This window comes from Aspergillus versicolor (assembly GCF_001890125.1).
Source record: "Aspergillus versicolor CBS 583.65 unplaced genomic scaffold ASPVEscaffold_5, whole genome shotgun sequence".
Taxonomy (NCBI): domain Eukaryota; kingdom Fungi; phylum Ascomycota; class Eurotiomycetes; order Eurotiales; family Aspergillaceae; genus Aspergillus; species Aspergillus versicolor.
Genome location: NW_024467528.1, coordinates 827,080 through 854,443, shown reverse-complemented (window position 1 = coordinate 854,443; position 27,364 = coordinate 827,080). Strand labels below are relative to the sequence as shown.

General features: G+C 51.0%; 14 protein-coding genes across 14 annotated transcripts; 9 read left to right on the top strand and 5 right to left on the bottom strand.

Moving 5' to 3' along the window:
- Window positions 1–223: 223 nt before the first annotated feature.
- On the top strand, window positions 224–1,088 carry ASPVEDRAFT_28952 (lytic polysaccharide monooxygenase auxiliary activity family 9 protein; the record flags this gene model as incomplete). The annotated part of the gene is made up of 3 exons (XM_040810176.1): window positions 224–324; window positions 379–607; window positions 669–1,088. The coding sequence occupies 3 exons, from the start codon at window positions 224–226 to the stop codon at window positions 1,086–1,088; spliced, it is 750 nt and encodes a 249-aa protein (XP_040668117.1).
- A 2,105-nt stretch (window positions 1,089–3,193) lies between these two features.
- ASPVEDRAFT_41852 (uncharacterized protein) lies at window positions 3,194–3,792 on the top strand (the record flags this gene model as incomplete). Its single annotated transcript, XM_040812446.1, has 3 exons — window positions 3,194–3,261; window positions 3,322–3,390; window positions 3,444–3,792. Coding segments are annotated over 3 exons (164 nt in total), but the record flags the coding sequence as incomplete, so codon positions are not given.
- Window positions 3,793–4,593: 801 nt separating this feature from the next.
- On the top strand, window positions 4,594–5,853 carry ASPVEDRAFT_131545 (uncharacterized protein; the record flags this gene model as incomplete). Its single annotated transcript, XM_040806826.1, has 5 exons — window positions 4,594–4,887; window positions 4,956–5,276; window positions 5,332–5,424; window positions 5,528–5,572; window positions 5,629–5,853. Coding segments are annotated over 5 exons (978 nt in total), but the record flags the coding sequence as incomplete, so codon positions are not given.
- A 352-nt stretch (window positions 5,854–6,205) lies between these two features.
- ASPVEDRAFT_131663 (uncharacterized protein) lies at window positions 6,206–8,015 on the top strand (the record flags this gene model as incomplete). Its single annotated transcript, XM_040806845.1, has 2 exons — window positions 6,206–6,982; window positions 7,044–8,015. 2 exons carry the CDS (start codon window positions 6,206–6,208, stop codon window positions 8,013–8,015), a joined length of 1,749 nt encoding a protein of 582 aa, XP_040668114.1.
- A 429-nt stretch (window positions 8,016–8,444) lies between these two features.
- On the bottom strand, window positions 8,445–9,290 carry ASPVEDRAFT_41846 (seipin co-factor family protein). The gene has a single exon (XM_040812444.1). The coding sequence runs from the start codon at window positions 9,255–9,257 to the stop codon at window positions 8,553–8,555; it is 705 nt and encodes a 234-aa protein (XP_040668113.1). The 5' UTR covers window positions 9,258–9,290; the 3' UTR covers window positions 8,445–8,552.
- Window positions 9,291–9,681: 391 nt separating this feature from the next.
- Window positions 9,682–10,891, top strand: ASPVEDRAFT_53056 (zinc-dependent alcohol dehydrogenase family protein; the record flags this gene model as incomplete). Its single annotated transcript, XM_040814736.1, has 4 exons — window positions 9,682–9,844; window positions 9,901–10,289; window positions 10,344–10,790; window positions 10,847–10,891. The coding sequence occupies 4 exons, from the start codon at window positions 9,682–9,684 to the stop codon at window positions 10,889–10,891; spliced, it is 1,044 nt and encodes a 347-aa protein (XP_040668112.1).
- Window positions 10,892–11,535: 644 nt separating this feature from the next.
- On the top strand, window positions 11,536–14,173 carry ASPVEDRAFT_133019 (putative raffinose synthase protein Sip1; the record flags this gene model as incomplete). The annotated part of the gene is made up of 2 exons (XM_040806989.1): window positions 11,536–11,598; window positions 11,651–14,173. The coding sequence occupies 2 exons, from the start codon at window positions 11,536–11,538 to the stop codon at window positions 14,171–14,173; spliced, it is 2,586 nt and encodes an 861-aa protein (XP_040668111.1).
- A 30-nt stretch (window positions 14,174–14,203) lies between these two features.
- Window positions 14,204–15,760, bottom strand: ASPVEDRAFT_670887 (uncharacterized protein). Its single transcript, XM_040815925.1, has 3 exons — window positions 15,200–15,760; window positions 14,917–15,135; window positions 14,204–14,848 (listed from the first exon to the last, which is right to left on the bottom strand). Exons 1-3 carry the CDS (start codon window positions 15,632–15,634, stop codon window positions 14,234–14,236), a joined length of 1,269 nt encoding a protein of 422 aa, XP_040668110.1. The 5' UTR covers window positions 15,635–15,760; the 3' UTR covers window positions 14,204–14,233.
- An 888-nt stretch (window positions 15,761–16,648) lies between these two features.
- On the top strand, window positions 16,649–18,351 carry ASPVEDRAFT_131946 (uncharacterized protein; the record flags this gene model as incomplete). Its single annotated transcript, XM_040806874.1, has 2 exons — window positions 16,649–17,124; window positions 17,178–18,351. 2 exons carry the CDS (start codon window positions 16,649–16,651, stop codon window positions 18,349–18,351), a joined length of 1,650 nt encoding a protein of 549 aa, XP_040668109.1.
- A 158-nt stretch (window positions 18,352–18,509) lies between these two features.
- ASPVEDRAFT_192998 (uncharacterized protein) lies at window positions 18,510–19,730 on the bottom strand (the record flags this gene model as incomplete). Its single annotated transcript, XM_040809130.1, has 2 exons — window positions 18,510–19,196; window positions 19,257–19,730. 2 exons carry the CDS (start codon window positions 19,728–19,730, stop codon window positions 18,510–18,512), a joined length of 1,161 nt encoding a protein of 386 aa, XP_040668108.1.
- A 320-nt stretch (window positions 19,731–20,050) lies between these two features.
- On the top strand, window positions 20,051–21,882 carry ASPVEDRAFT_192994 (purine-cytosine permease family protein). Its single transcript, XM_040809129.1, has 4 exons — window positions 20,051–20,237; window positions 20,284–20,457; window positions 20,514–21,153; window positions 21,204–21,882. The coding sequence occupies exons 1-4, from the start codon at window positions 20,056–20,058 to the stop codon at window positions 21,687–21,689; spliced, it is 1,482 nt and encodes a 493-aa protein (XP_040668107.1). The 5' UTR covers window positions 20,051–20,055; the 3' UTR covers window positions 21,690–21,882.
- ASPVEDRAFT_83854 (Zn(II)2Cys6 transcription factor) lies at window positions 21,806–23,653 on the bottom strand (the record flags this gene model as incomplete). The annotated part of the gene is made up of 4 exons (XM_040817455.1): window positions 21,806–22,383; window positions 22,428–23,092; window positions 23,138–23,416; window positions 23,466–23,653. 4 exons carry the CDS (start codon window positions 23,651–23,653, stop codon window positions 21,806–21,808), a joined length of 1,710 nt encoding a protein of 569 aa, XP_040668106.1.
- Window positions 23,654–24,060: 407 nt separating this feature from the next.
- ASPVEDRAFT_41840 (BTB/POZ domain-containing protein) lies at window positions 24,061–25,005 on the bottom strand. Its single transcript, XM_040812443.1, has one exon. It carries the CDS (start codon window positions 24,943–24,945, stop codon window positions 24,187–24,189), a length of 759 nt encoding a protein of 252 aa, XP_040668105.1. The 5' UTR covers window positions 24,946–25,005; the 3' UTR covers window positions 24,061–24,186.
- A 1,086-nt stretch (window positions 25,006–26,091) lies between these two features.
- ASPVEDRAFT_28941 (uncharacterized protein) lies at window positions 26,092–26,938 on the top strand (the record flags this gene model as incomplete). The annotated part of the gene is made up of 3 exons (XM_040810175.1): window positions 26,092–26,218; window positions 26,273–26,654; window positions 26,713–26,938. 3 exons carry the CDS (start codon window positions 26,092–26,094, stop codon window positions 26,936–26,938), a joined length of 735 nt encoding a protein of 244 aa, XP_040668104.1.
- Between the last annotated feature and the right edge of the window lie 426 nt (window positions 26,939–27,364).

Sequence of the window (27,364 nt, the reverse complement as noted above, 5' to 3'; positions counted from 1 at the left end):
TGAGGCACGGGCTCCCTGCAATTTAGGGCAGTATGGATACTCGGCTGTTCCGTATTAAGTGCGGACAGGAGGCGGTCCTTGCCGAATTGCTATATAAAAGGCGAGACACACCCTGGCTATTGTCTCCCTTGTCGTCGACCTCCAGCTTCCTCCTCTATTTTATTCTCTAAGCCTCTGGCAGGTTTCATCTGAACTTTGGATTTGATATCCTTGCACATCAACCATGGCCATGTCCAAGATCGCCACTATTGCCGGGCTTCTCGCCTCCGCTAGCCTTGTTGCCGGTCACGGCTATGTCACTGGAATGACCATTGATGGAGAGAAGTACGCTTCCTTCCCTAATCTCAATCAATGTGGCGTTAACTAATGTTGTGCCAGATACGGTGGATGGCTCGCCGATAGCTACGCCTACGAGGACAGCCCACCAGACAACTACGGCTGGTCGACCACCGTCACCGACAACGGCTTTGTCGAGCCCAACTCTTTCGGCACCGACGACATCATCTGCCACAAGGGCGCTGAGCCCGGTGCCCTTTCTGCTCCCGTAACGGCCGGTGGCACCATCGACGTTACCTGGAACACCTGGCCCGAGAGTCACAAGGGTCCCGTAAGTTTCCTTTTTCCCAGGATACCTCAGTGCCCGAAAGACTAACGCATTTCCTTCTTAGATCATCAACTACCTCGCCAAGTGCGGCGGCGACTGCTCTGCCGCCGACAAGACCTCCCTCGAATGGGTCAAGATCCAAGCTGATGCGATCGTCGACGCCTCAACCAACACCTGGACCACGGACGACCTCATCGAGAACGACTTCACGGCCACCGTCACCATCCCCGCCTCCATTGCCCCCGGCAACTACGTCCTCCGTCACGAGATCATCGCCCTCCACTCTGCTGCCCAAGAGAACGGCGCCCAGTCCTACCCCCAGTGCCTCAACCTTGTTGTCAGTGGTGACGGCTCCGACAGCCCCGCTGGTACCGTTGGCACCAGCCTTTACAAGGCTAATGACGAGGGTATTGTCTTCGACATCTACTCGGGTGCTACCGAATACCCTATGCCTGGTCCTGAGCTTTACAGTGGAAGTGCGTAGATGGAGATATCTGAAATGGGAGTTGTAATCTAGAGTTGGCAATTGAGATGCTTTGTTGTATTCCCTGTTGATGGAAGCTAGCTACGTTATGCGAAGTCTGTATCAATTCAACATAAGTACCGATTATCAATATTCGTCTATTAACTTCAATGTATATAGTGAGCATTGTAATCAATTGATATTTTACCATGTGCTGCTCTGTCACTTGTAAAATGGCCCCTCGGGCCTAGCGTGGGCTGTATCGTGCGTAGGTGTCGATGTATATATATAAAATGTCATCTCACTTATTACCTATCTCGCAAAACATCGTTCTTCCAATGCCGGTCGCTCCTTCCTGTAAAGAGACAACCGTGCTTGCGTAGTGGGACCGTCTATCCTACATGTTTCGAAAGGAAGGCGCGAGGGAGCTGAGTAGACGCTAATGACTCCTTCCTATCTTGCCAACCAACAAGTCGCACCTTCCTAACAGCGTAGCAATCAAGGTATAGCTATCCTAGGAAAGTGCGGCCGACAGCCACGAGGAGACGACATCGATCGCTCTTTCTCTGCGCATCAGGGTCGTCATACAAGGCCCGACTAGTTCCGATGTATTGGTGACCTTCCCGACCAGAGGCCCATATACCCCGGGGATTGGGCATCGTCGGAATAACCTAGTGGAGGCGTTCGGGCTCCACCATGTGGTTCGCATCTATGGTATATCCTGTTACTCTCCTCCAGGCTTCGGAATCAAATGTCCTAATGCCATAAAGTGCTGTACACGACAGTCCATTCAGATTGTCCACGTTGCGCACGGGTGACGGAGAGTAACAATGAACCCAACTATGACCAGAGCCAGAGCCGATTAACCGTCTATCTGTGCCGAACATCGTTCGTTATTTGTTGCTATAGAGTCATCGCTGGCGTCTAGAGAATTTTCGTGCAGCGGCTTACCCCTATTCTCCAATCATGACTTTTCCCAGTCTCCGGGATGTCGCGATCCATGCACGCAAGCACAGTTCATCGACTGTTTGGGCATCAACGAGGGTAGAAGACCTCCGGACGGGAATGAGGCTCAATCGTGCTGCGAGTGCCTATATGAAGCGTACAGACGTGGAGGTGGTTGCCATGAAAACCGGACACCCAGGTATCCATAACCTATATACGCCTCATCGCGTGGACTTGTCTTTTGGATTCACTGCCCGACTTTTCGTTTTCTAAACTCTGAAGATCAGCATCGAGATGGAGGAGCAACTTATTGACATCCGTTATGTCGACAAGGGAAAGCTCATTGCGTTTCTGAGAGGGCGGTTCCCAGCGCCAAATGGATTTCAAATCTCTGTAGGTCCGGCAAGCCTAGTCCAACTATGTTCCCCTGGGTGTCGACGGCTTCCGGTGAGGCTTGAGAAGGTGCCCAGATCGCCTCGTTGCCCGAGGCTGTGTCACACCAAAAAGTGATTGGAGACGAGCTGCGAGGCTGCAGTTCCTTCTCTTTCCCGCCCTCCTTCGACGCCCACGAGAAAAATAGCCTTGTGCTAATGCAGAACACGACCACAGACCAGGCGCGGCGAGTACTACCTGACGTTGCCATCGCGTCTGACTCCGGTGAGTCTGCCTGTCTGCTGTCAGATTTACGAACCTTTGTTTCATCTGATTTTCCCATCCCTGTTCGCCCTGCGACAGGCGCAGCTTGCCCATTATGCCCAAGTTTCGCTCTTTTCTAATCGGCACTACAGGAGGAAATCAATGCTTGCCGCCCATAGTAGACTGGATTAAACATGTGCAGCCGCCCGTCATCTTGGAACGGCTGGGATCTTCTTCCTTGGCCAATTATTGCGGTCAAGGCTTCCAGAGTGTGTGCTCAAGTGGGATGGTGCAAGCCACTACATGCGGAGGCGCGTCATTTAAATAAAGACTGCCGGGGCCGCCCGTTTGCCCGGGCTCTTCGTTCTTGTGAGATTCTTGTATTTCTCCTGTTACAGCTGGAATCCACTCGATTTATATACTATCAACTATCACGAACTGTGTCACATAAACGTATCCACAGTCGTTTCTCCGCACAGACTCCTTGATGGCACTTGCAAGCCTTTTCCCTTTCACCCCTATCCCCCATCGCTCAAATGGCAGGTATATGGACCCGAGGCAGTTGGTGTCTTTGCTTCGCAAGCAGTATGGAGCTTCGAATTTCAGCGTTGATGTAAGAGCCGACGTCTATTTCTTAATTATTGTCCCGACTGTTCTTGACTTGTTGCAATAGTTGCAACGCGATCAATATATAATACGAATCAATGAAGGAAAGTTCACTGAAAGCCCTCGTCTGACAGAAGTCTGTGTTCGAATTATTCCCCCGGTGCCCCTTTTCATCTAACGCAGCTGTAGGAGCAAATCGACAAATGTCGCCGGTAGTTTATAATAACACGTTATGCAACAAATCCTCGCTAGGGAAGCTGGAGCTGGAAAGCGCGGAGATTGACTGGGGAAAAAACGATTATCATAGGGAATTTCGGGTCACTTCATATATATATCGTCTTTCATTTAGTGCATAGTACTACGAGGTTTTGACTTCTCTATGCTGCCATGTTTTTGTTGGGCCTTACTGCCTTATTTCAGGCCTCAAAAATTCTCACGGCCGTTTTGCGCCATGTCCTACTGTAGAGGACGGCTTGTCATGGGCTATGCCCCCTGCTGCCCCAATGCGCTGCGATATCTCGCGCTGGTTCTGTTTCGACCGACCACTGGCATTCAGTGTCCGCGGTGATCGTGGGGCAGGAATGACTCGACCCAGACGGAACCAAAGCACAAGTCTCTATCATTACTAGCTGCCCCGCATGATGCGTATGTGCTGGCACCAGTGGTTGGCTGAGGAGGCTCTCCAATTCCCCTTTCGACTCATTTTAACTCTCAAATGAGCCTCCAAGGGACCAGGAGCACTAGGCTGACAGCAGCGATTCCAGCCTAGACAGCATAGAGTATAAGTCAGGGAAACATTCCTCGTGTAGATACCCAGCATACCCAATCTGGACTTGAAATATACAAACGGTCGAACCTTTAAACCATTCACTCTGTAATGGAACGATATATACTTGAGCGAGCGAATTCTCGCTCAGCACAAATATTCAAAGCAAATTCAAGCGTGCCACAGCTCCAGATGCAAGTCATTGACAGAGCTGACGAACGCGATGGACATGGGAGGCTCGTCTCTCAAGCGCCGGTGCAAATAAACCGACTGGGAGAGCTAGATGTAGCACTACAGCGGAAAGCAAGCGAGTGTCTGAGGGTATATACCATTCGACATGCTCGGTCTTGGTCAACACTGGACATATCCCGCGAGCTCCTCGATCACTTAATAGCCAGCCACCAAGTCTTCACTGAGCTCTGGAGGGTCCTTCTAACTTTTGGGCTGAAGGAGCGTGAGAATGAGTATGGATTTCCAATACCGCAACTGAGAGACCTAGGTACGGATTTCATTGTCATTCAAGGTAGACGTTGGATTTCAAGCTGACACAATGTACCAGAGTTAGCGTATGTTCTTCGACGGGTCGAGCCGAACGGGAGATGCTCGCCGCACTCTCCCTGGTCTATTCGCCAAACGGGCGTATATCAGAAACTGATACAGAATCAAGAGAGGTGTCAAAAACACAGTTCTGTTTTCCTGCTGATAGCGCCATCTCCTGCAGCTGAGAGCTGTGTAGTCCAGAGCTTGCACGGAGGGGCACTAACTGGTCTAGATACGGCCTTCTCCATTCATAGATGGTTTGTGGCCGAAAGCATGGCAGGGTGGATGGATTACATGTGCTGGCTGGAAGATCGGCTGAAGATAATGGTATGAATATTAGAACCCTGATTAGCACCGTGGAATCTTGCACTAACCTGGTATCCACTGTGTTATAGTCGGCTCGTATAATGCCGGGATCAATACTCGATGCAGTAGGGACCAGGCCTATGTCAAATCACCTGGAGAAAGACATGTATGAACTGAAACAACTTGAGGATAGCGTCATGGATCTGCTTGTGATTCTACCTATAAAAATACAGACCTTGTGCTGCCTGGCGAAAAGATATCAAGAACTCTGCTCGAGATTCTGCGTCCCGCCAGGTGCTTGTACTTGTCGCAAAGGAATCCAAGGATTTGAAGGATACTCCGCGGAGGCCCTGAATTACCAAAAGCGAGCAAAGGTGTTGCAGGCCCGTGTGCAGTCGATACTGAGCCTAGTAAGATGTCAACAATTGCCCTTTTACGCTGAGCCCATTGCTAAGACTTGTCCAGCTGTCCGATCTTGTCGAGTACGAAGAGCTGCGCACCTTAAAACAGCTAGGAGCAGCATCACATCAAGAAAGCCGAGCTATCAAAGATCTTATGGTATGGGCTCCAGCGGCCACTCAAACGTACTGGCCGTACACTAACATTGTTCAACTCGACGAATCAGGCCAGCAACAACCGGGGTGCCAGGGCGATGGAACAGGTGGCCATAATCGGGCTGGTGTTCATTCCACTAACCCTGGTGGAGGTAGGGATCGTTGGCGCTCTGCCTCTGCCTTTCGACCCCGGCTGACTCGAACGTAGAACTTCTTTTCAACTGAGTTTGTCAAGGACGACGGAGAAGACATGCAAGTGTCGAAGAACGCCTGGAGCATGGCGGCGGTGGCTGTGCCGTTGACGCTCTTTGTGTTTGCATTTTGGCAACTCTGGCTGCGATACGAACAGCAGCTTCAACCGACAGCCCTCGGGAGAGCCTTGCGGAGGATGTTCAGACGTAGGCGAGCGAAGGTGGAGGAGGATGCGGTTTGAGAGCCGATAGTGGTTGGTTGGGCGTCTGTATGAACTCCACTGGGGTGATCGGGCCTAGCGACGCGAGTGTTACCAAGTGATCATGATCGTCTCTCTTACATTCCGTCACATGGAGCCCCCACGCCGGGCTTTACAGAAGTACGAACCATCCTGCGTGACTCGCGTTTGCCCGACACCTCCTGTAGTGGCTCTTGGTCCAAGTAGTTCGTTCTTTCTTTCTCTCTCGACGCTGCACAGCCCCTGTCTCTGGGCCTCTCCGATTTATACCCGTCCTGCCGCTCGCTCTGCACATAATGTGCAGCCCCTGCCATCTCTGGGAGACTCAACTAGCCAGCATACTTTCGCTAACATCATGAACTTCCTACTTGATCTGCTTGATTGTCTAGTGCGACTCATCTGTTGGTTATTCGGGCTTTCCAGAGTGTCGCACCCTGAAAATGTTCCCCAGCCGTCTTCCCCATTATCTGCCAGTCCTCCGCTACTTCGAGAAAAATCGTCCTTTACTTTGACGCCAGACAATGATGGTCGCACCGCACTGCAGAATCTTCAACGGGGTCTCAAAAAATACCGTTTGGAGTCCTTCGTCGATCGGCGTTTGGAATTTGTCGCTGGACCTATCGTGCAACGGCTGGTTGAAGACAACATCGAAGCAATTCTCAAAGAGGGATCGCTTGGAGACGTTGAACACATTTCTTCACTTAGTCAACTGATTTCCAAGCATGCGACAAGGCTCTTCGCAATTCTTGTGGAGCTGAGGCGAGAGGAATACATCATACCACTGCTTAGGGAGGGAATACAGGATGATAATCTTCCATTTCAGAGGGTCCAAATATCTACTCTACATACAATGGCCCTTGTCACTCGACAGGGTACAAATGTGCACGCACTTAGGGATTGGGACATCGAAGCTATCAAGAATTGGGAGAAGAAACAGTATCGCTTCTTGAGTCCTATATTTCGACGCGGCGAGCATTATGAACTTGACGACTTACATATACTACCGTTCCTCGACCATCAGGCTGACCATGACGGTAAGGCATCTGCAGCGGGAGGTTATGGCGAGGTGTTCCGAGCTTGCATTCATCCAGACAACCATGAGCTCGAACGCTCCTCCGTTCGCCCACGTCGCGTGAGTACTGTCAATGCTTCGTTTGTTGGAACAGTGATTAACCTGATTAATTTCACTTTAGGGCCTCTTTGTGGCCGTCAAGCTTTTGTTCCATAATGACGACTTCCAACCCGAACGAAACGTATACCGGGCCCTGGGCCATTTAAGTCATGACCATCTGATTGATCTGCTGTTTACTTACAAGATGAAGAACCGTTATCACCTAGTATTCCCGTGGGCTGACGGAAGTCTGAAGGACTACTGGGAGAATTACCCAAAGCCAGCGTTTACTTATCAAAATATTCTATGGTCCGTGGAGCAGATGAAAGGTATTGCCAGTGGATTGGCCTATTTTCACGAGTTTACAAACCCAGAGCATGGACAGACCCGATTTGGGCGCCACGGTGATATCAAGGCTCAGAACATACTCTGGTTTCGCCACGCAAATATTCTGAAAATAGCGGATTTGGGCCTAGCTAGCGTTCATGGCAGAGACTCTAGGTCCAACGTGCCCCCAAGCACAGTTGTTGCCTCCCCTACCTACTCCCCTCCGGAACTCCGACGAGGACACCCAGTCTCTCGCAAATGGGATATTTGGAGCCTTGGATGTTTATACCTGGAGTTCGTAACATATATGGTTCTCGGGAACTCTGACATTGTCGAGTTTTCCAGCCAGCGAAAAGGGCCCACCGACATCCCTGAAATGACCTCGGATGTCTTTTACTCGGAAGATGCTCAGGACGTGAACCCGGGAGTTATTGTCTGGGTTGCCCATTTAAGACACAGCCAATTGTGCTCGAGAGCAATGCACGACATCTTGGACCTCGTTATGGATGAGATGCTTGTGGTCAATCCCGATGCCCGAAGCGACTCAAGGCAAATATACAAGAAAATGAAGAATCTAACCAAGCGTGCCGAGAAAGAAAAGAAATATCTCCTTAAACCTGAGCCATTGGCTCTCGGACACTCCAGAAGGCCCCGTCGGATATTCGAATCTCTGTTGCAACCGCAGCCTCTAAGCAGCACCCCGAGGAGTCATACTTGGAACCTCTGACCTATCATCCTGGACGCGAGGTGCTTGCCCTTCCAAGGCTTCCAACCACTATTCATATCTGCCTAACAATCTAGCACCCACTGTAACGAGTTCGGCCCCTGTAGTGTGCCTTCTTACGACGACATTGACTGCCCTATGCACTAATGATATTTCACTGTTATAATTTCGGCAATATACCACATTGATAGTTTGCACTTATCTTTTGTCACATAATCGAGCCATAGAACATGCGATCTCCTTCATTCCTTATAGCGAACACGATTCTTTTAATCGTTCATCAGCACCGGTGGTTGCTCTCTAATACAGTATAATAATACTATACGGGCTTCTTCATGGGTTTATATTCTCTCTGTTTTAGTACAACTGTCGCGGGGATGGCTGGGGAAAACAACTTGATATACATCAATAGTACAATTGTATAATTTTGTTGGTAAATTGAAATGTTATAATTACACTTTTAAAGTTGGATAGTAGGCTGTACACAGAATCACGTCGTAATATACACTGATACCACAAGCACCACTTACCTAGAATCCCCTAATCATCTCTTTTCTCTTCATTCGTCTCCTTCTGCATTCCTTCCTGCTTTCCCTTTTCAGCATTTGCCTCCTCCATTTCCTCCTTCTGTTGCTGAAGCTGTGCCTTCCAAAGCCTCTCCATCATCCCTCCAAGCACCAACTTATCCAGCCACCTCACAAGCCCAAACAAAAACCACCCCCATCCCCAAAGCGACACACCCATCAGACTCGCAACAAGCACAATCGGACCCAATATCAAGATCGAAAGCACAACCCAAACCAACGCCGCCACCGCCGCAAAAAGCAACGTCCCAGCAACAAACAGTATCAGCGGAATGCCCACACATATCAACTGGCATGTAACAAACGACGCTGCGATCGGATGCTCCATTGCTGCCTTGTACATGGCCGCCTGTCGCTCTGGTGGGATAAGCCATTGGATGAAGCGGCGTACGGCGGCCTCGAAGATGTCGACGCCGCGTGGGATGAGGCCCTTCACCCATGCGATGAAGGAGGTCCAGAGTTCTGACGCGGAGGGGATGGTCACATTATTTTGTCGGTTGGTTGGAGGCTCGTCTTTAGGGAATGTTCCTGGGAGGTTGGAGGTTGTGTCCGACACTGTGTTTGTAACGGGCTTGGTGGTCTCCGAGACGGTATTCTGAACACTCCCTGTGACTTGGGAGACGGGGGCCCCGAGGCCTGAGCTTACGCTGTTGAGAGACATTTTGAATAGTAAAGGAAGAAAAGTTGGAGGAAGAAGGAAACTGGGTGCGAGATGGTGTTGAAGGCTTCCAAGATATATAGATGGAGTGGCTAGAATGACGTCGGTGGACGCATAAAGACGTCGTGCAGCGCATAACACCTGGTGTTATAGATTTTTATGCAGGGAATGAATCGGCCAGCCCAGCCCGACTACTCTTGATCCACACGGGACAAAGTCTCCGATATCAACAATCGTCCTCGAGAATTGCTGTGCCGCTGAATAATTGTTTTGAGGACAAGTGGAGAATTGGTGATGGGGTGACGTCAAATTGGGAGCTGGAGCTGTTATAAAGGCGATTGCCCCTCATTGCTCTGCCGGTCGTCCGAGTGCCGTTTTCTGTGCAGTTTTTTTAACCTAGAACTTGCAATTGAAATCACGCGTCACAATGGCACCCTCTACCCAGAAGCAATGGTCCGTTAAAAACGGGGAGCAGGACTTTGACGGCCTCGTTTACGGCGACGCGCCAGTTCCGACTGCGGGGGACTCGGAAGTCGTTGTCAAGCTCCATGGTGCCTCGCTCAACTACCGTGACCTGATCATCCCCAAGGGTTAGTCTGCTCTTTCAATCGTTTAGGACATGTACTAATTAGTTCGCAACAAACAGGAAAGTACCCCTTTCCGCTCTCGTTCCCGGTCGTTCCCGGCTCTGACGGTGCCGGTGAAGTCGTCGAGGTCGGATCCAAGGTCAAGCAATTCAAGAAGGGCGACAAGGTTGTTACTCTCTTCAACCAGCTCCACCAGTATGGCCCCGTTGACGCTGCTGCGGCATCGTCGGGTCTCGGTGGTGCGGTCGACGGAACCCTGCGCCAGTACGGTGTTTTCAATGAGAACGGCGTCGTCAGGGCCCCGACCAACCTGAACTTCCTTGAGTCGAGCACGCTCACCTGTGCGGGACTAACAAGCTGGAATGCGCTGTATGGGCTGAAGCCGCTTCTTCCCGGCCAGACCGTCCTGGTGCAGGGCACTGGGGGTGTGAGTATCTTTGCTTTGCAGGTATGTTCTCGCGATACGTCCATGTCCAAATGGGCAAGTATTGACAAAATATAGTTCGCAAAAGCAGCGGGCGCAACTGTGATCGCAACAAGCTCATCCGAAGAGAAGGGCAAGCGCCTTAAGGACCTCGGTGCCGACCACGTCATTAACTACAAGACCCAAACCAACTGGGGCGAGATCGCGCGCGGTTTGACGCGCGACAACATCGGGGTTGACCACATCATTGAGGTTGGAGGCGCCGGCACCCTGGAGCAGAGCTTCAAGTGCATCAAGTTCGAGGGCGTCATTAGTATTATTGGCTTCTTGGGTGGAATGAACCCCAGCACCATCCCCAACGTTCTCCAGACCCTGAGCAACATCTGCACAGTGCGCGGTGTGTATGTTGGCAGCAAGGCGCTGATGAATGACATGATCAACGCTATCGAGGCGAACAATATCCACCCTGTTGTGGACGGGACTGTGTTTACCCTTGAGAAGACACGAGAGGCTTACGAGTACATGGTGAGTCGCTTATACGTACAAGGCTTTTGGGCTATACTAATCGATTTGGTGAACAGTGGGCGCAGAAGCACTTCGGAAAGCTGACCATCCAGATCGCTTAATCACTTGATGAATATAATGAAGGATATATGCGACTAGGAATTATGCGCGAATGAATATAATAACCATGCAATATGGCAAAACCTTAATGCGGAAACGTTGAATTTTACCGTGCCCGGGGTATTAATCCCAGTCCTTAATCCCAGCACCTGCATAATTACATGCCTGACCCCATCCTGTGATCCCTTTCTGGTCAGCTGAGTAGTATTCCATCTTCCTCCCTGGATGTAATCCTTTCTATATAACGTCGATAATGGCCGTATAAATTGTTGAAATTGTCAAGCTCTCGCACGAGTACCTTGCGGTCGTATGACGTTATTGCCATACACGTGGATCAAGCTTCGAGTTTTGGATTTAGTCTACGCGAATAATCCATCTGGCTTCCAATCTTAAATTATCTAAATCATTATGGTGCAGTCTATGACTTGTCCATATTAATGATACGCTATCGGCCGCCTTGAATAAACCGGCGTAGAAGAGCACCCCGCCGAGGATCTGAGGAGTGAGGATCACCCCCGCATTCCTTATCAGTCTCCATCCTTATCGGAGCTCTGGTGATGCCGACCGCTGCTCCTCTCTAGCTCCTCCAGCTACCTTATTTCAGCATCAGATTACTTTACAGCGTTATATATAGACAGCCGGCGATATGTCAGTACAAATCACATGTTACCCCTCTCTAGGCAAAGCAACCTGCCTCAAACATGAAAAGGTGTGTTGTCCATCCCGACTTACCAGACGAGCCCATCGCTAAGCCGGGGAAGATCAGGTTCACAGCCCAGCTGGAGCCTGGCCCTGGCCCTGACTCCCCAGAGGAATGGGAAGTTCAGATCTGGCATAATATTGGAGGCGTTGAATGGTCAGCACTTCCTCTCCAGAAATGCCCTTCAACAGCTGTCCCGCTCTTGAGCAGCGGTCAAGCTCACGGCTCAAACAAACGGCACATATTCGAAGGTGAAATGACTCGTCCACAGTCAGGCATTGGAAAATTTACTATCCGGTATCGTGAACATCAAGATGGAAATGGAGATTCGGAATGGCGATGGGCGAACCAGGAGCAACAGGTCGGCGACGGCGAACTAATCTTCACCTCAAACAACTCCAGCCCAGAGCCGCAGGAGCTCGGTATATCTTCTTTTGAGGGTCTTGGACTGTATTTTGATAACCTTTCTCCGGATATCAAAGTTGGGATTCGCAAAAGCGAGGCGCCTGGTGCCGCTCTCTGGAGTTTATCAGGGCCTGTAGAGCCAGCGAAAGATGGACATTCGGGAATTGCGCATTCACCACTCGGGGTGCCGTCTTGCGTATTGAGATTCTTTGCTCTTGTTCGTTTGTCCGTGTCTTGGTTGGGCCCGAGGCAGGGTAAGGATAAGCTTGACCTGTCAGAAGATGCAATTCTCTGCTCATTCTTGCGGCAAGATGGGACGCATGTTGTGATTTTAGGTGTTTCGGTAGACGATGTTCTCACGGTGTTGGGCTCTGGGTCTAACGGTGCGGTGGTTGTGAAAGCACGGAATGATAAGCCTTCATCATCTCGTTTTCAAGTGTTGGTTTCCGCGGCCGATGACTTTGACATTGCCATGAGCGCTTTGGTATATGAGGCGAGGAAGCTGGTCAGGCCGTATGACATTAACGTCAATGATGATCAGAAAGCACAATGGATGTCAAGCTGGTACGATGGCCTAACATACTGCACCTGGAATGGAATAGGACAAGACCTGAACGAAGAGAAGCTCATCTCTGCCCTTGACGAATTAAAACATCAAGGCATCAATATCAAGGGCCTCATTATTGATGACAATTGGCAGTCGCTGGACAACGAAGGAGGGGACTCTTGGTATCGTGGCTGGAAGCAATTCGAAGCGAACCCAAAGGCGTTCCCTAACGGACTTGCGAAGACAGTGTCTACGATCAGAGAACTCCACCCGAATATCGAGTATATTGCCGTCTGGCATGCACTTCTCGGATACTGGGGTGGCATTTCTCCCGACGGGGAACTAGCATCTATGTACAAAACCAGAGAAATCCAACTCAACAGCTCAATTAGAAGCTCAATGCTTGCCATCGATCCATCCGATATCCAACGCTTCTACAATGACTTCTACTCCTTCCTCTCGTCCGCCGGAATCACCGGTGTCAAGGCGGATGCCCAGTCCTTCCTCGACCTTCTCAGCAATCCCATGGACCGGGAACAATTCGCAGCCTCCTACCCAGACGCCTGGGCAATCTCATCCCTTCGCCACTTCGGCCCCAAGGTCATCTCCTGCATGTCCCAATTCCCTCAAACAATCTTCCACTCCCAACTACCCACCAACAAACCAACCATCGTCGTCCGCAACTCTGACGACTTTTTCCCAGACATCGAAGACTCGCACCCCTGGCACGTCTTCTGCAATGCCCACAATGCGCTCTTAACGCGGTACCTAAACATCCTCCCAGACTGGGACATGTTCCAAACTAGCACCAAAAACCCCTACTCATCCTTCCACGCCGCCGCGCGCTGCATCTCCGGCGGACCGATCTATATCATAGATACGCCAGGCCAGCACAACGTCTCCCTCATAAAGCAAATGACAGCCCCCACGACCCAAGGTGACTCCATAACCCTCCGCCCCGGGCTCGTCGGCCGCACCCTCGATATGTACCACGATATCAAGGAAGACCATATCCTGCGGGTGGGAGCATATAACGGCCGTGCTCGAACAGGGAGCGGGATACTCGGCTTGTTCAACGTCACCACATCCGCAAAATCGGCACTCTTCGCTGTATCTGATTTCCCTGGGATTTACGAGGAGGACACCCAGAGCACGTATATTGTGCGCTCGCACAGGAGTGGGAAGATTGCAAACCGGTTAAATTCGTCTTCGACTGTTTCAGTGAAGCTGGAGGAGAGGGGATGGGATATTCTCACGGCTTATCCGACGTGGTCGTTTACATTGGCAGAGAAAGATAAGGTCGAAACTGAAGTCGCTGTTTTGGGTTTGTTGGGTAAGATGACGGGCGTCGCGGCATTGGTTAACTCGGATGTATTCATTGAGAGTAATGGGCGGTTGCGGGTTGATGTTTCGATCAAGGCGCTTGGAGTGCTAGGGGTATACTTTTCGGAGCTACAGGGGTGGGATATTGATGAGCATTTCATGGTTCTGATTTCAGGACAGGCGGTTCCTAGGAAGACGGTTTGGAAGGAGAATGGACGGGTTCTGGCGATTGATATCGAGGAGGCGTGGAGAGAGATGGGATTGGAGGCTGGGTGGAGTAATGAGGTGAATGTTTCGGTGTTGTTGTAATATCTTGCTTGTTATATAGAATTGGAAGTAGATATATACAGATGCAATACAAGTCTATCATCAGTTCAGAACGGGATTCCAGCCTCGTCTTGGTACGAATCCCTCTACGCCTTCGTCGCTGAGTACATCGCCTCCGAGTCGCCCAGTGACAATGCTCCTCTCCACTTCGGGCCCACGCACGTAAAATGGATCGAAGCCCGTTCTCGCGCCGGACCGTTTATCAACCCCACGTATCCAACGCCTTTTACCAAAAATGGAATCTTTGTCAGGAACAAACCCGCTACCGGCGCGATCCAGCACGATGAACCACCGTCTCTGATGGATGGAGCCGATGTCGTTTACCGCACCGGGATACGCGTTGTTAAGTCGGATTTGGTAGTCGGTCGCGCTGTCGCCCTCTGCGTCGGAGTGTTCTGTCTTGTTGGCCTCTTTGCGTCGTTTTCCTGATGCCGACATGTGTCCTGAGGACGAGTCTGCCACCCCTGTATCTGATTCGGAATTCGAAGTGCTGCTTGGCTCGGCAGTTGTGATAACCCGCCTCCGCTTCCGCTTTATCGGCTTGCGCGCGAGGGATTCCGGTGTCGGGGCGGATCTTAAATCGGTTCTGTCGCGTCGGAGGAAGATGGTATAGTTACTGGGGAGGCGGGTGCCGTGGAGGCGGAGACGGATTTTGTGCTGTCCGCCGCGAAGCAATTAGCCCTATGTCCACTTTTCTGCTCTCAACTAGTGGAGGAGAGTGATACATTTTGGAACGCCCTTCGCAGTTTCTCACTTTCTGACTCGAGACTGTCTCGGGCTGCCTCAGGTTCAGATTCGGTTTCACTACTTTCCTCTGTTTCCGGCTCGGGTCCTGTATCTGGTCGGCCGTTGCGCTTCGACTTTTCTGGAATAATTTCGTATTCGCCGGTGTCCCAGATGATCATGCTGCCTGTCTTTGGGCTTGCGGTTTCGATGAGGTGGTTCTATTATACTGATCAGCTTGGTCCCTCGCAATTGAACCATCTGAAAAGGATTCAAAGAGCTCACCCATAGTGAATGCACTCTCGTTTCGGTCGCATTGCGATTCAGCCGCCTGCTATTCGCGTCCCCTGGAAGCCCGTACATCACACTCCAGCTAAGGGAGCTGGATTCTGAGAACTGCAGCCGGAGATCATAGTGCGGGCCAGCAACCGGGTGGTCATGCTGATGGATGACGAAATGGCGACCCGAATGATGAGAGTTACGGGTGTAGAGGGATTTCCAATCATCGATTTGGAGCAAGCCCAAGGAACTCGTATCGCCAAGCGTGGTGTTGCGAGTGAATTTGCGGAGATGTGCGGAGACGGTTTGCAGAGGATCCTTCACGCTCTCTTTCCCAGCTTCCAAGGCAGCCAGCGAGCCGGATGCGGGGCGGGCTGGGGGAGGTGAGACGGGTCTGCGGAGAGACGAGAGGCGGCGTTTCACGTCCTCCTCATTGCTCATTGTTGTGACCTGTTTGGATCGAGTAATTGAATGAGTGCGAGGGGATCTCGTGATGCCCTGGCTGGGCGCAGAGCCACCGACGTCATCGCTCGCGGTCTCACCGCCCGGAGGTCGATGCAACTGACAAGAGGGATGGCGAGTCGCATGCCATGGAAACGATGGGCTGCTGGGACGGGATCAATGCGTGGCCTTTCTCGTATTTCAGGGGAGAAGGAGTGGCAAAGGACCGCGATGGTGTCGGGCAAACCCGAGCTATGGACTCGCGGCCCCAGGCAGGAACAGGAAAAGCAACGAGTGGCACGATAAGAGACTCGTATTATTAGTATGGAGCCTGCTGATAGCGATACGCGCCAGATACCGGTTTTCAATACCGCATACGGTTGAGATAGCTGACAGTGGTTCGTTCCTGATAAGCCCGCTGCTGCTCAAGATAGGAAGGCGCACTCCGGGAAATCTCTTCCTCTTTTGTCTCCCACGTTGCGATCTCGATTCTCGCTGCCGTTGCAACTTGCAAGGGGCCAGCTCACATTCCAGTTTCCGCGTGTCAGTCCACATTCCAACCCAATTCACTGCGCCAAACGCAAGGGCACCACGCCGAGGACGCTAGTACACGTGCAGAGGAAATCGAAGCCACAACCACGGATCAAACGCCTGTCATCGCCTGTGATTTGCTTCACTGGCAACGCCCCAGTCGCCAAACGGCGCCGTCCCCCGCCAGCCCCGTACTAAGTCCCCATGCGGCAAGCCCAAGGCCCATCGCGTGCTGACCGGACCTATAACACCGACATTAACAAGGCAGGCCGGACTAGGATGCCAGATTCTATGGCCAAGCCTCTTCCTGTCCTCTGCCAGCCCAGAGATTCAGCGCGGGATAAAATTTCATGGGCGAGATGTAACCTATGAACGCTTGCTCATAAAGTGCCCATTCCCTCGCGTTTTCTGGTTGCTTCCTTTTCCTTTTTCTTATTTTTTTCTTCCTTCCCTCCTTTCTTTGTCTTTCGCTGCGCCGTCAAGATGAGCGCCAAAGCGGATTATGAGAAGAACGTCCCCGACGATGGCGCTGACATTCGCGCTGAGCCCATCGGCAGCACTTCGTCTGGGCTACATCGCCGTCTCGCAAATCGTCAGATTCAGTTAATCGCCATTGGAGGTTCAATTGGTACCGCCGTCTTCGTCTCTATCGGCGCCGCCCTGGCTAAGGGCGGCCCTGGGTCATTGTTCCTCGCATACACTATTCACTGTTGCTTCCTGGCCATGGTAACAAATTGTCTTACGGAAATGTCTGTCTACATGCCTGTTAGCGGTGGATTCATCCGTCTTGCGGGGAAGTGGGTCGACGATGCCTGGGGGTTTACAGCTGGTTGGAATTTCTTCCTCTACGAGGCGATCCTCATTCCGTTTGAGATTACAGCGATCTCGCTGGTCATGTCCTATTGGAGGGACGATATTCCCGTCGCGGCTGTCTGCGGTGCTTGTGTTTTTCTCTACGGGTATGTCAAAACTCCCTTTGCCAGTTGTAGTTTGCCCATGTTGACCTAGTTAGGGCTCTGAATATCCTCGCCGTCAGGGCCTACGGTGAAGCCGAATTTTGGCTCTCCGGCGGTAAAATCTTTCTGATCCTTATTCTGTTCGCGTTTACCTTTGTCACAATGGTCGGCGGAAATCCCGCCCACGATGCTTACGGGTTTCGGCACTGGAACAATCCCGGGGCGTTTGCGGAATACACAGCCCTGTCTACAGGGGCACTGGGCCGCTTTGAAGGCTTCCTTGCCTGTCTCTGGTCGGCTGGCTTCGCATGTGTCGGTCCAGAGTACATCTCTATGGTCGCAGCCGAGGCCAAACACCCTCGCCGTTACATCAAGACTGCCTTCAAGACTGTTTACTGGCGATTTGGGTTTTTCTTTATCGGCTCAGCCCTCTGCGCTGGAATTGTTCTCGGCTACAACGATCCCACTCTGCGCCAAATTCACCTCGAAGAATCCGGAGGTTCAGGAAGTGCAGCCGCTTCCCCATACGTTATTGCAATGACCAACATGGGCATCGAGGGTCTTCCTCATGTTGTCAACGCTCTCCTCATTACCTCTATCTTCAGTGCGGGGAACACTTACACGTATACCGCGACTCGTATTCTGCACTCCCTCGCCCTGGAAGGCCGAGCACCGAGAGTCCTTCGCAAATGCACTAAAAGCGGCGTGCCCATCTACTGTTTTCTTATTGTCATGGCCTTTCCATTCCTATCTTTCTTGCAGGTATCCAACTCCTCAAGCACCGTGCTTACTTGGATGACAAACCTTGTTACCGCGGCGGGCCTCATCAACTATGTCATCATCACTGTAACGTACATCTTCTTCTACCGCGCAACGGTCGCACAAAACTTCGACCGCTCGACTCTCCCCTACACTGGCTGGTTTCAGCCCTACTCCGGATACATCGGCTTGGCATGGATGTTCACAGTTGTCTGCACCTACGGCTATGAGTCATTCACGCCTTGGACAATTGATTCATTCTTCACAAATTACACCATGGTCCTCCTCGCCCCCATCCTATTCACAGGCTGGAAATTAATCAAGAGGACGAAGTTCGTGAAGCCTTATGAGTCGGACTTGGTATGGGAAGCACCGGAGATTACGACTTATGAGGAGGAATTAAGTCTTATCGAACCCCCAAGGGGTTTTTGGGAGGAGATGTTCGGGTGGGGGTTGTTTTGGAGAAAGTAGATTCTCTCTCCTAGCTTACCTTAGAGCCCCTAGAAGCGGTTGGATAGATTTGTCTCGGCGTCTACTTATGAAGTAATTATATCAATCGTGATGAATATTACTATATCTATCCAACCATCTTAACATTCTTTTCAATTCATAATTGTATGTACCTTACATCAGGACGTCGTTAACCACGGCACCTCTTCAGGCGCATATTTATACGCCCGAAAGACCGCGTTACTCTGATACGAAAAGCCTATCTTCTCCATCTGTTTGAGATCCTCCTCCCCCGTGACGCCGCTGTAATCATTCAACTGTGGCACCACAAACTCCCATACCACGTCCTGCCCATCCGCACTAACTTCGAAGATCCTACCCGTCGCCGCTTCAGCAATAAGGACATTCCCACCTGCCAATTTCTGCGCAGACCCCATAAACGGAGTGAAGAAGCCCAGGCCACCCGTGGTACGATCCTTATGTTCCCAGGTTATCTGTTTTGTCTTTCTAGAGACAACAATCGCTCTCGAGAATGGAACCGCAAGGCCTGGTCGGAAAACCCCGTTGTCCAGGATAAGCATGTCTCCCGTTTCTGCGTTAACTTCGTGTGCGCAGTGCTGCTGGTTTACAATTGGGGCTGTGAGATGCCAGATCACGTCCCCAGTGGCGCGGCTGATCACAAACACGGAAGAGGTGTTTCGGGAAGACGCGATTATGTCGCCGTTGGCGTCGAGTGAGACGCTGTTGATGAGCGGCCAGTGCTCGCGTGGGTAGTCGGGGTGTTGTGGGAACTTGGAAAGGTCGAGGTGATCGATTGCGCGCCAGGACCAGAGGAGTTTTGCGCCGCCGGTTGTTTGGGCTGTTCCCTTTCCGGTTTCATTGAAATCGGATGAGGAAGAGTCGTTGGTTACGGACCACGGGTCGACGAGCTTGATGCAGTCGCTATACATAGTCCCGTCAGGAGCTTCGCTGCCTGGGATGCCGCCGCGGACGCGAGCTGCTTCGTCGGCAGTGAGGGGTTCCAAGGTGGTGTATAGGAGCGTACCATCGTCGAGATGGTTCTGGTCGTGGTGGGCGCGGGGGTCGGTGTATTTGCGCACAACCTCGCCTTTGGGGTTAACCTGCATCATGACTCCGCCGCAGTACTTCTTCCACATAGGGAAGAGGTTGGGAGAGTCCGGGTGGACGCCATTGTAGGCGAGGTTACCATTGGGGAGGATCCGGGCGTGGCGACCAGCACGCTGCGGGAGAGTCCATCGGTGGACTTCTTCTCCTGTTGTTGAGATCAAGTGTGCGGTGCGCGAGGTGAGAGGTGCGTAGAGGACGTAGCCTGGGGAGACGCGGTTTTCGTCGGCTCCGCGAAGCCCAAGGCCGCGGCGGCGGAAGGTGTGCTGCTCCATCGTTATCGCGCAATGTTTATAATCGATCAATAAGATTGGAAGATGAGAAATTGACGTAGCTAGTGCAGGAATTCAAGCAATTTATCTTGCTAGAGATCCTGGGCGGGCTTGGGGAAGTTATATGGATTTTGCCCTAGGACCGGCATGCCGCGGTATGCCGGCGGGAAGATAAGCACGCAATCGCTATCTCAAGACACGACATTGATGAGGGCATCGGGATACCGCGGAGAGAAAGAAGCAAATACTAGCGATAAGGAGCTCATAGATATATCATGGATCTCCTGGGAATCGAACAACTCATCTTCCAAACTCCCAGACCAAAAAAATGGCCGACAAGAGAAGTTCTGTTGACAAGGACGGCTCCCCTGACGGGGTCTCCGCATTTGAACCAGAATCATCTTCCTGGATCCAATCAAAGCTGAAAGTCGAATTAAAAGGAATCGAGCGAGTGACTGAGGAAGAGCGTTTGCATGATACGACGAAATTCTGGAATGCCTGCACATTTTGGTAGGTTCCATGACATGCACCACGACAAGCTGCTAATATATATCAGGTTGAGCGCGAACATGGCAGTCGCTACCCTTAACATCGGCTCGCTAGGCGGTGCTCTTGGCCTTCCATTCTGGGACAGTTTCGCTGTTATATTGGTGATCAATGTTGTCAGCAATCTGCTACCTGCGTGGACAGCTGCATTTGGGCTGACAGGTTTACGGATGACGACTTTCTCGTATGTTTCTATGTGTCTCAAACGCTCTGCATTTGAATAATTGCTAACTTATACAGTCGCTACTCATTCGGTTATTGGGGAAACCTTTTAGTCGTCGTTTTCTCCATGGTTGCAACAACCGGCTGGAATGCTATTAATTCGATATCCGGCGCGGTTGTTCTCAACGCCCTATCAGACGGACGGTGCCCGACCTGGGCAGGAGTGATAATTATTTGCACTATTGTTTGGGTGGTATGCACACTCGGCATAAGCTGGATTCATCGCCTTGATGTGTTTGCTTGGATTCCGCCGTTGATTGTTTGGTGTGTAGCTGCCGGTACTGGCGCTTCGCAGCTAACAGGAGTCGACAACAACCCATCTAGCGGGGCGGATAGGGCAGCCCCAGTTCTCACCTTCATGGCAAGTATATTCTCGTTTGCAGTTTCGTGGATCAACTGCGCGGCCGATTTCAATGTGCGAATGCCGGTAAATACTCCGCGTTGGAAGATATTCAGTGCCACGTACGTGGGTATTTTCGTACCCACTGTCCTGGTGCAAACGTTGGGGGCCGCGCTATATTCTGGGACTATTAATCATCCCGAATGGAAGCAGGCCTATGGAGAGTCTGGCGTGGGAGGGTTGCTTAAAATGGCGTTGGAACCAGCAGGAGGATTTGGAAAATTCCTCATGGTTCTTGCGGCGTTGAGCGCAGTGCCAGTAAGAACCACAGATGTCATCACATTGTTGCATATGCTAACGGTTTTCAGAACAACATTCCGAATAACTATTCCTTCGCTCTCCACGCACAGAACTTTGGACCGTGGGCACTGAAGATTCCTCGGGTCGTGCTCGTAACATTTGGCTTCGTTGCCGCGATCGTCATCGGGTGCTGCGCAGCTGAGTACTTCGACGATACACTGCAGACTCTTCTGAGTGTCATCGGATATTGGACAGTGATTCACATCACTTTAGTTATGGAAGAGCATTTCATGTTCCGAGGTGGGTGGAAAGGGTATGATCTCGACGCTTGGAATGACCGACAGTATTTACCGTTCGGGTGGGCTGCCATAGCGGCATTTGCCTTTGGCTTCGTAGGGGCCGCTCTAGGCATGAAGGTTGCGTGGTACGTAGCACCAATCGCTTCGTTGATTGGTGACTCTGGAGCAAACATTGGCCACGAGCTGACATTTGCATTTTCTGCCATCACCTTTCCGGTTTTTCGTTGGTTGGAGAAGCGTTATACCGGCCGCTGAAGCCGAGCATGTGCGAGTTCGAACCCTTATTATAGCTTGAGAGTACTGCCCTGTCTTTGCGAGTCTGATAGTAATTGTAATTTCTTTTCAGTATGTTAAGCTGCCTGCATATAATGTCAATTAATCCCATCCGGAAGAGGATAATCCTGGGAGAAGAACGAGAAATTAGGCGCTAAATCCCAACTTCCATTAGGCGTTGCCCCGACACCGAGAAACTCTGGGAAGTAGAATCTAGTGAACTCGTCAGGTAATATATCGCCTGCCTGCACGGGGCTCGAAGTGTTCGCGTCCACCTGAGGCCGCGCCTTTTGTTGGACTTGGGCAATAATGGTCCCAAACGTATGGGCCGCATGACAGGGGAGGCCGATGGACTGAAGCCATTGTACCAGGCTTGATATCAGGGTATCCAACTCCTCGGCTTTATAGGCAATTTCGGGGTAATGTTCGGGGGCTCCCATAATGCGGCATATGATGACTGCAGCGAATGTGATCATGTGGTAGATGTGGTCGCTTAGATGACGTGTTCGCTCGTCCATGGTGTCAATGGCCAGTCTAATGATCGCCGTAGCGTGTGTAATCATCTCAGATACGACCGCTTCCTGTGATCGGACGGATTTCGCCTTAAGAAATTGGTCGTACAGAAGTAGATGGGAGAAATGGAAGCCCATCATCAGGAATTGTGCCCTTGGTTGTTCTGTTCTAATTAGCAGGCGTAACAGGAAAATGCGGAACACTTACCCAGAACAAACTGCCATTCTTTTCTCCAAGTCAGAAGGCCCGCCACAGACTGCGAAATGTCTATTAGGCCAGTTAAGAGGTCATAAACAGTACGGTAAAGGTGAATTTCTGCTACCATCCGCAGCTCATAGTTTGTTGCCCTGTCCGAAGCAACAATGGCACGGCACCGTGCAATATGCCAATCCTGTAGCATTGACCTCCGGCTGGTGCCGACGCAATAGTGAAGATGGACCAGACAAATATGGTTCCACAAGAACCATATGTTGAGAGTAGATTTATCAATTTCAGATGCAGCTGAGGATGGATTGGTGACAACAGAGAAAAGTGAGCTAGACTGACAATGCTGCAGAGCAAATCCACTCAGCAGCCAGCTGTCGATACTGAGGGGCACCTGTCCGACTGTAGTAGACCACATACAGAGAACAATAACAGCTTGGAAGAACTCAATCGGCTGTGGCGATACTAAAAGCGCGCTCTGAATTAAAGAACGCGCACTCTCGTAGAGCTTTGGAGCGAGATTGGCAGCGAGGTCTTGCGAGGTATGACGCACGGCGATTAGGCAGCACGCGCAGAAAAGGAGGGGTGATTTCCTGACGCGAAGGAGCAGGGAATGGGCATCATCGTCTGGGTCAAACAGGACCCATCGCCCATAATTCTCTGAGAATCTAGGCTTCGTCAGTTTTGGTATCTGGAAATTGGAAGATACGTACATGGATATCAGTTCAAGAGCAAGGTCTGCCGAAACGAGCCTATCTATTGATACGTTTTGTGTTGTGTTGGCCAGCTCGATACCCGTATCAGCCGCTAAATCGCGAATTACCATGACCGGTGCGGCGGCAGGGTCATTGCCCTTCGGTATTGGGTTGCCAGAATCCCGAGTTATTGTTTGGGCTGGATTGAATTCCGCAGGAGTATCATGGGCGAGCTGCGAGGAATCATCTCCTAGCCGATTGAGAAGGTGGGAGACTGTCTTTTCAAGTCGCTCTAGCCTGGAATGCCGTGAGTCTTAGATCAAGCGGGGAAGCGGGTTGAGCGTACCGAGTATCAGTGTTTGACCCCGATGGTACAGGCTCTTCAGTGACGACATCATCTATAAAAGAGCATCTCTGGTTCAGTCGTTCGCATCGCAGGCAAGGTGTCCCCGAAATGCCCGATTCGTAGCATCTGGTCTTCTGTCTCCGGCAAGAAGTGCAGGCCTTGGAGGCACGGCCCCTATCTGGAGGCATTCTGGTGCAAAAGAGAACTTGAAGAGAACAATAACTCGCTGCAAATCATCATATATCGGCCGCTTACAGAACAGCTCAATCTATGGCAGTTGTTGATGGACGGAGGAGGGAAAGATAAGAGATGACGAGCTCTGGCGTGATGCACACTAGCCTGATTGGGATAGCTCAGGTACAACTCATACAGCACATCCACGAACACTCTACTTAACGCTCCATCAACCTGATAGTTTGGAGAATGTGACCTATTTCTATGAACTTGTCGCCGCCATTAGTATGTACAGGTATCCAACATGATGTTGATTAGCGGCCTCTTCGTTCACCATATAAGCCCTGGCCTACTTATAAGTAGGAGCCTTCTTTCACTCGTTGAGACGTTTTGAACATAGAACTGACCAAGAATTCTCCAGATACATAGTAGAATAGTTATTACAGATAATGATTATTTTCATCATTTCGAGGCAGATATGCCATAACTCTGTGAGCGAACGACATGAATACCGTTTCAACATAACTCGGTCAGCTGTCCCTTCTGCCTATATAAGGCTCGGTCCATTCACTCCATGCGTTTTCCACACCCCACACATTCGATCATGATGAGTGTCCACGCCTGCCCCGACGGTGGTTGTTGTCTTTATAACCACAATCCTCTGCTCCATCTCTTCTTCGTACATAGGAGGACCATCGCCTTGCGCCTTCCGGCAAGCATTTCCACACTTCCACTGCTGTCCACGATGCACATATAGCCCCCGCGGGCACACATACACCTTCACTGGGACCAATTGCGGATGGAAAGTCACCAAAGTATTGGGATCTTGTTTTTCGTCATAGACGATGCCTGGAAATGACGGCTCCCCATCAATCACACTAACGGTGTGGTTGACAGTGACGTTGCCCAGGTATCCTTCTCCCTCAAACCAGTTGACCAGGGCGTCGATCCCGAAGTATCTGGCTTCTTCGAGCAGGGAGTTGTACAGCACAAGGTCATGGCCCTTCGCCGGGTCGTAGAAAATTGGAAAGACGTTGGGCCGGCGGAGGTATCGCAGGATATGCTCGAATAGACTGGGGTCGGAGTCGATGAAGTAGGATCCATCTTCTCTCATGGTATTCCAGCGACTGGATAGTAGGGCTTCGAAATATGTGCTTCTAGATACCAGGGTATCCGGGGTGGTGGTAAACCAGCGCTCCCCTACCTGCAATTTCACAGTACAGTTGGGAGTCGAAGGCTCTGAAGGAGCTGAGGAGAATGGGGGCTGAGAATGGATGCTTTCGTCCATGCTGCTAGATGGTGTCATGATCATATCTGGATGAGAAGATGGGTTCCCAGGGGTAACAGATTTTCCAATCTTATATTGCAATCAGTGATGATTCCTATGAATATAGTTGTGAGGTTTTGCAAAATAAAAATAAACTGTATTATTTGTGATTTACTGATGAATCTTTAGATCATAATACCTATAAAAAGTGAAGAATTATATGTTATCTCATGAGTTCACACATGAAGATTAATTAAGGTTGTACAGGGCTTGTAGTATAAGTGAATATCAACACTTCTCATTCACCAAAGCAGTTAAGCCCACTCTTAATGGCTGAGAGACACATGATTTCAATCCTAGAAATGTGAGACGACCTTCTGGCTCACTGTCCTCCAACTGTTCCAACCGACTTCCGAAGACCCGCTTAGGAATGGCCCCAGTCCTAGCTTCGATACAGTTACCCACCACAAGTGGAGAGCCCAACAGCTCGACCCAATTGCTTCATTTAAACAACATTCCAATGCAACCCATCTAAGATATTCTCCACTCGTGTGTCAGATTCCAGATCTGGGTTATGAATCGTGGTCCCCTCGCAACCCAAAGGATCCGTTAGTTGCAATTCTCGTCGTCTGGCTCGGATACTTATATCAGCATCGTGCTTTAACCAGAACCACTTAAATGCCCCTCCTTGTGCTCCAACGCCATTGTATGATCGCCAAGTGTCGCGTTAACCTATTACAGCCCCTACGAGCCTCACACCGGGCCGCTTCGCCGGTGCAGATCAAGCATAGCGTAGCTGATTTGACAGGGATGTGCGCGGGACAGACCGGTGAGACAGTGAGACCTGAAACGCCCCGACACTATATCTAACTTTGACTATAAAAATATATATGCTCCGTGGTGTAATCAGGCCGGTCTAATTGGATAGGTGGGAGTAATCCCTGATATTAATGTGGGGGATGGCGCTGTGGCGGTACAGACGGCGGACCGTACGCACCGGCCAGAATGTTCGCTGTACGACCGAGGACGTTCCTACTTATGCCGGCTGGCAGTAGGGCTGTGCGATTAATATATTAATAAACACCGAGCGGCCCAGGTCTGACCTGTCGGCCTCTTCTCCATTTTCTCAAACAAGCTTCCCTCCCGTTTACTCTGGCGTAATAGTATACATACTTCTCGCTCAACATGGCAGACACCCAAGGCCTTCCAGATTATGTCCTCGACCCAAATGCTGTCTTGGGTGACATCAATGCCGCCTGGCGCTATGGTAGACCACCGAGCTATAAAAAGACCCGCGAATACTACGAGCAGAGTACCTTCCCCCATCCAGCCAACACTGCACGCAAGCACCACTAACCCACCCCAGCCAGACAAATGACCCACGAAGCCACCTCCCTCCCCTCGCTCGTCGAAAACCTCGTCAAAAACTGGGAAGTCGAAGCCTCATTCAAAACCTCGCTGTCGGACTGGCGCACCGTTGACCAGAGCTGCTACACCTTCTCGCTGAACGGTGGGCCCGCGACAACGGGGGAGGACATGTTGAAGGTGGGCACGTATAACGCGCTTATCACGCCGAACAAGTACTACGACCCGGCGCAGAATGACTTCGAGGCCAGTCATAAGTCGTTTAAGAGGATGATGCCGACGTTTGCGTGGGAGGTGAAGGAGGTTTATAGTGGGCCGCCTGTTGTGGTGTTTCGGTGGAGGCATTGGGGGGTTATGGGGAGTGATTATGTGGGGAAGAATGAGTGAGTCTTCGTTATTTACTTCCATAGCCTGTTTGGATTGTACTGATGTGCTTGGTAGGGAGGGCGAGACTGTTCGGGTCAAGGCTCATGGTGGGGTGATTGATATCGAAGGGATTGTGGTTGCTAGGGTGAATGAGAAACTTCAGTTGCAGAAGATTGATGTGTGGTTTGACCCGATGGATATGTTTAGACAGATTGCAAAAGAGGAAAATGGGTTGAAGACGGACAATGTGGCTACCGCCGCTGGGGCATGTCCGGTCATGGGAGGGAAGACGGATGAATAGCCTGATACAGGCGAATCCATTCCATGCCATTGCAGACATAGTCACTGCTAAACTGCCCGAACGTATTTTACAACCTCGCTCATAAAAATAAAATCCTCGACAAGTTGATACGCAGACTCGACAATCCACGTCTGGCAGTCCGCCTAGCAGCCCCTCTGTGTAGCCGTCCTTCCAGCCCCGTCTGGAAATATCCTGATTCGGTTGATCAAAGACAACCTGGTCCGTGGCCGGCGAGGAAGGTACGTTGAACCTAAATAGTTTTTTTTTGCGTTAGCCTGGGCGAAGGTCACCCTTGACTAGCAGGTCGGTCAAAAAGCAAGAAAAGAACCGCTCAGTTTCGCTCTGGTGAGGTCATTGAAGCGGTACCTGCCTGGAAATTAATTCTCTCCGAGGTCCACCGGAGATGATTGGATAGCTTCGATAGTA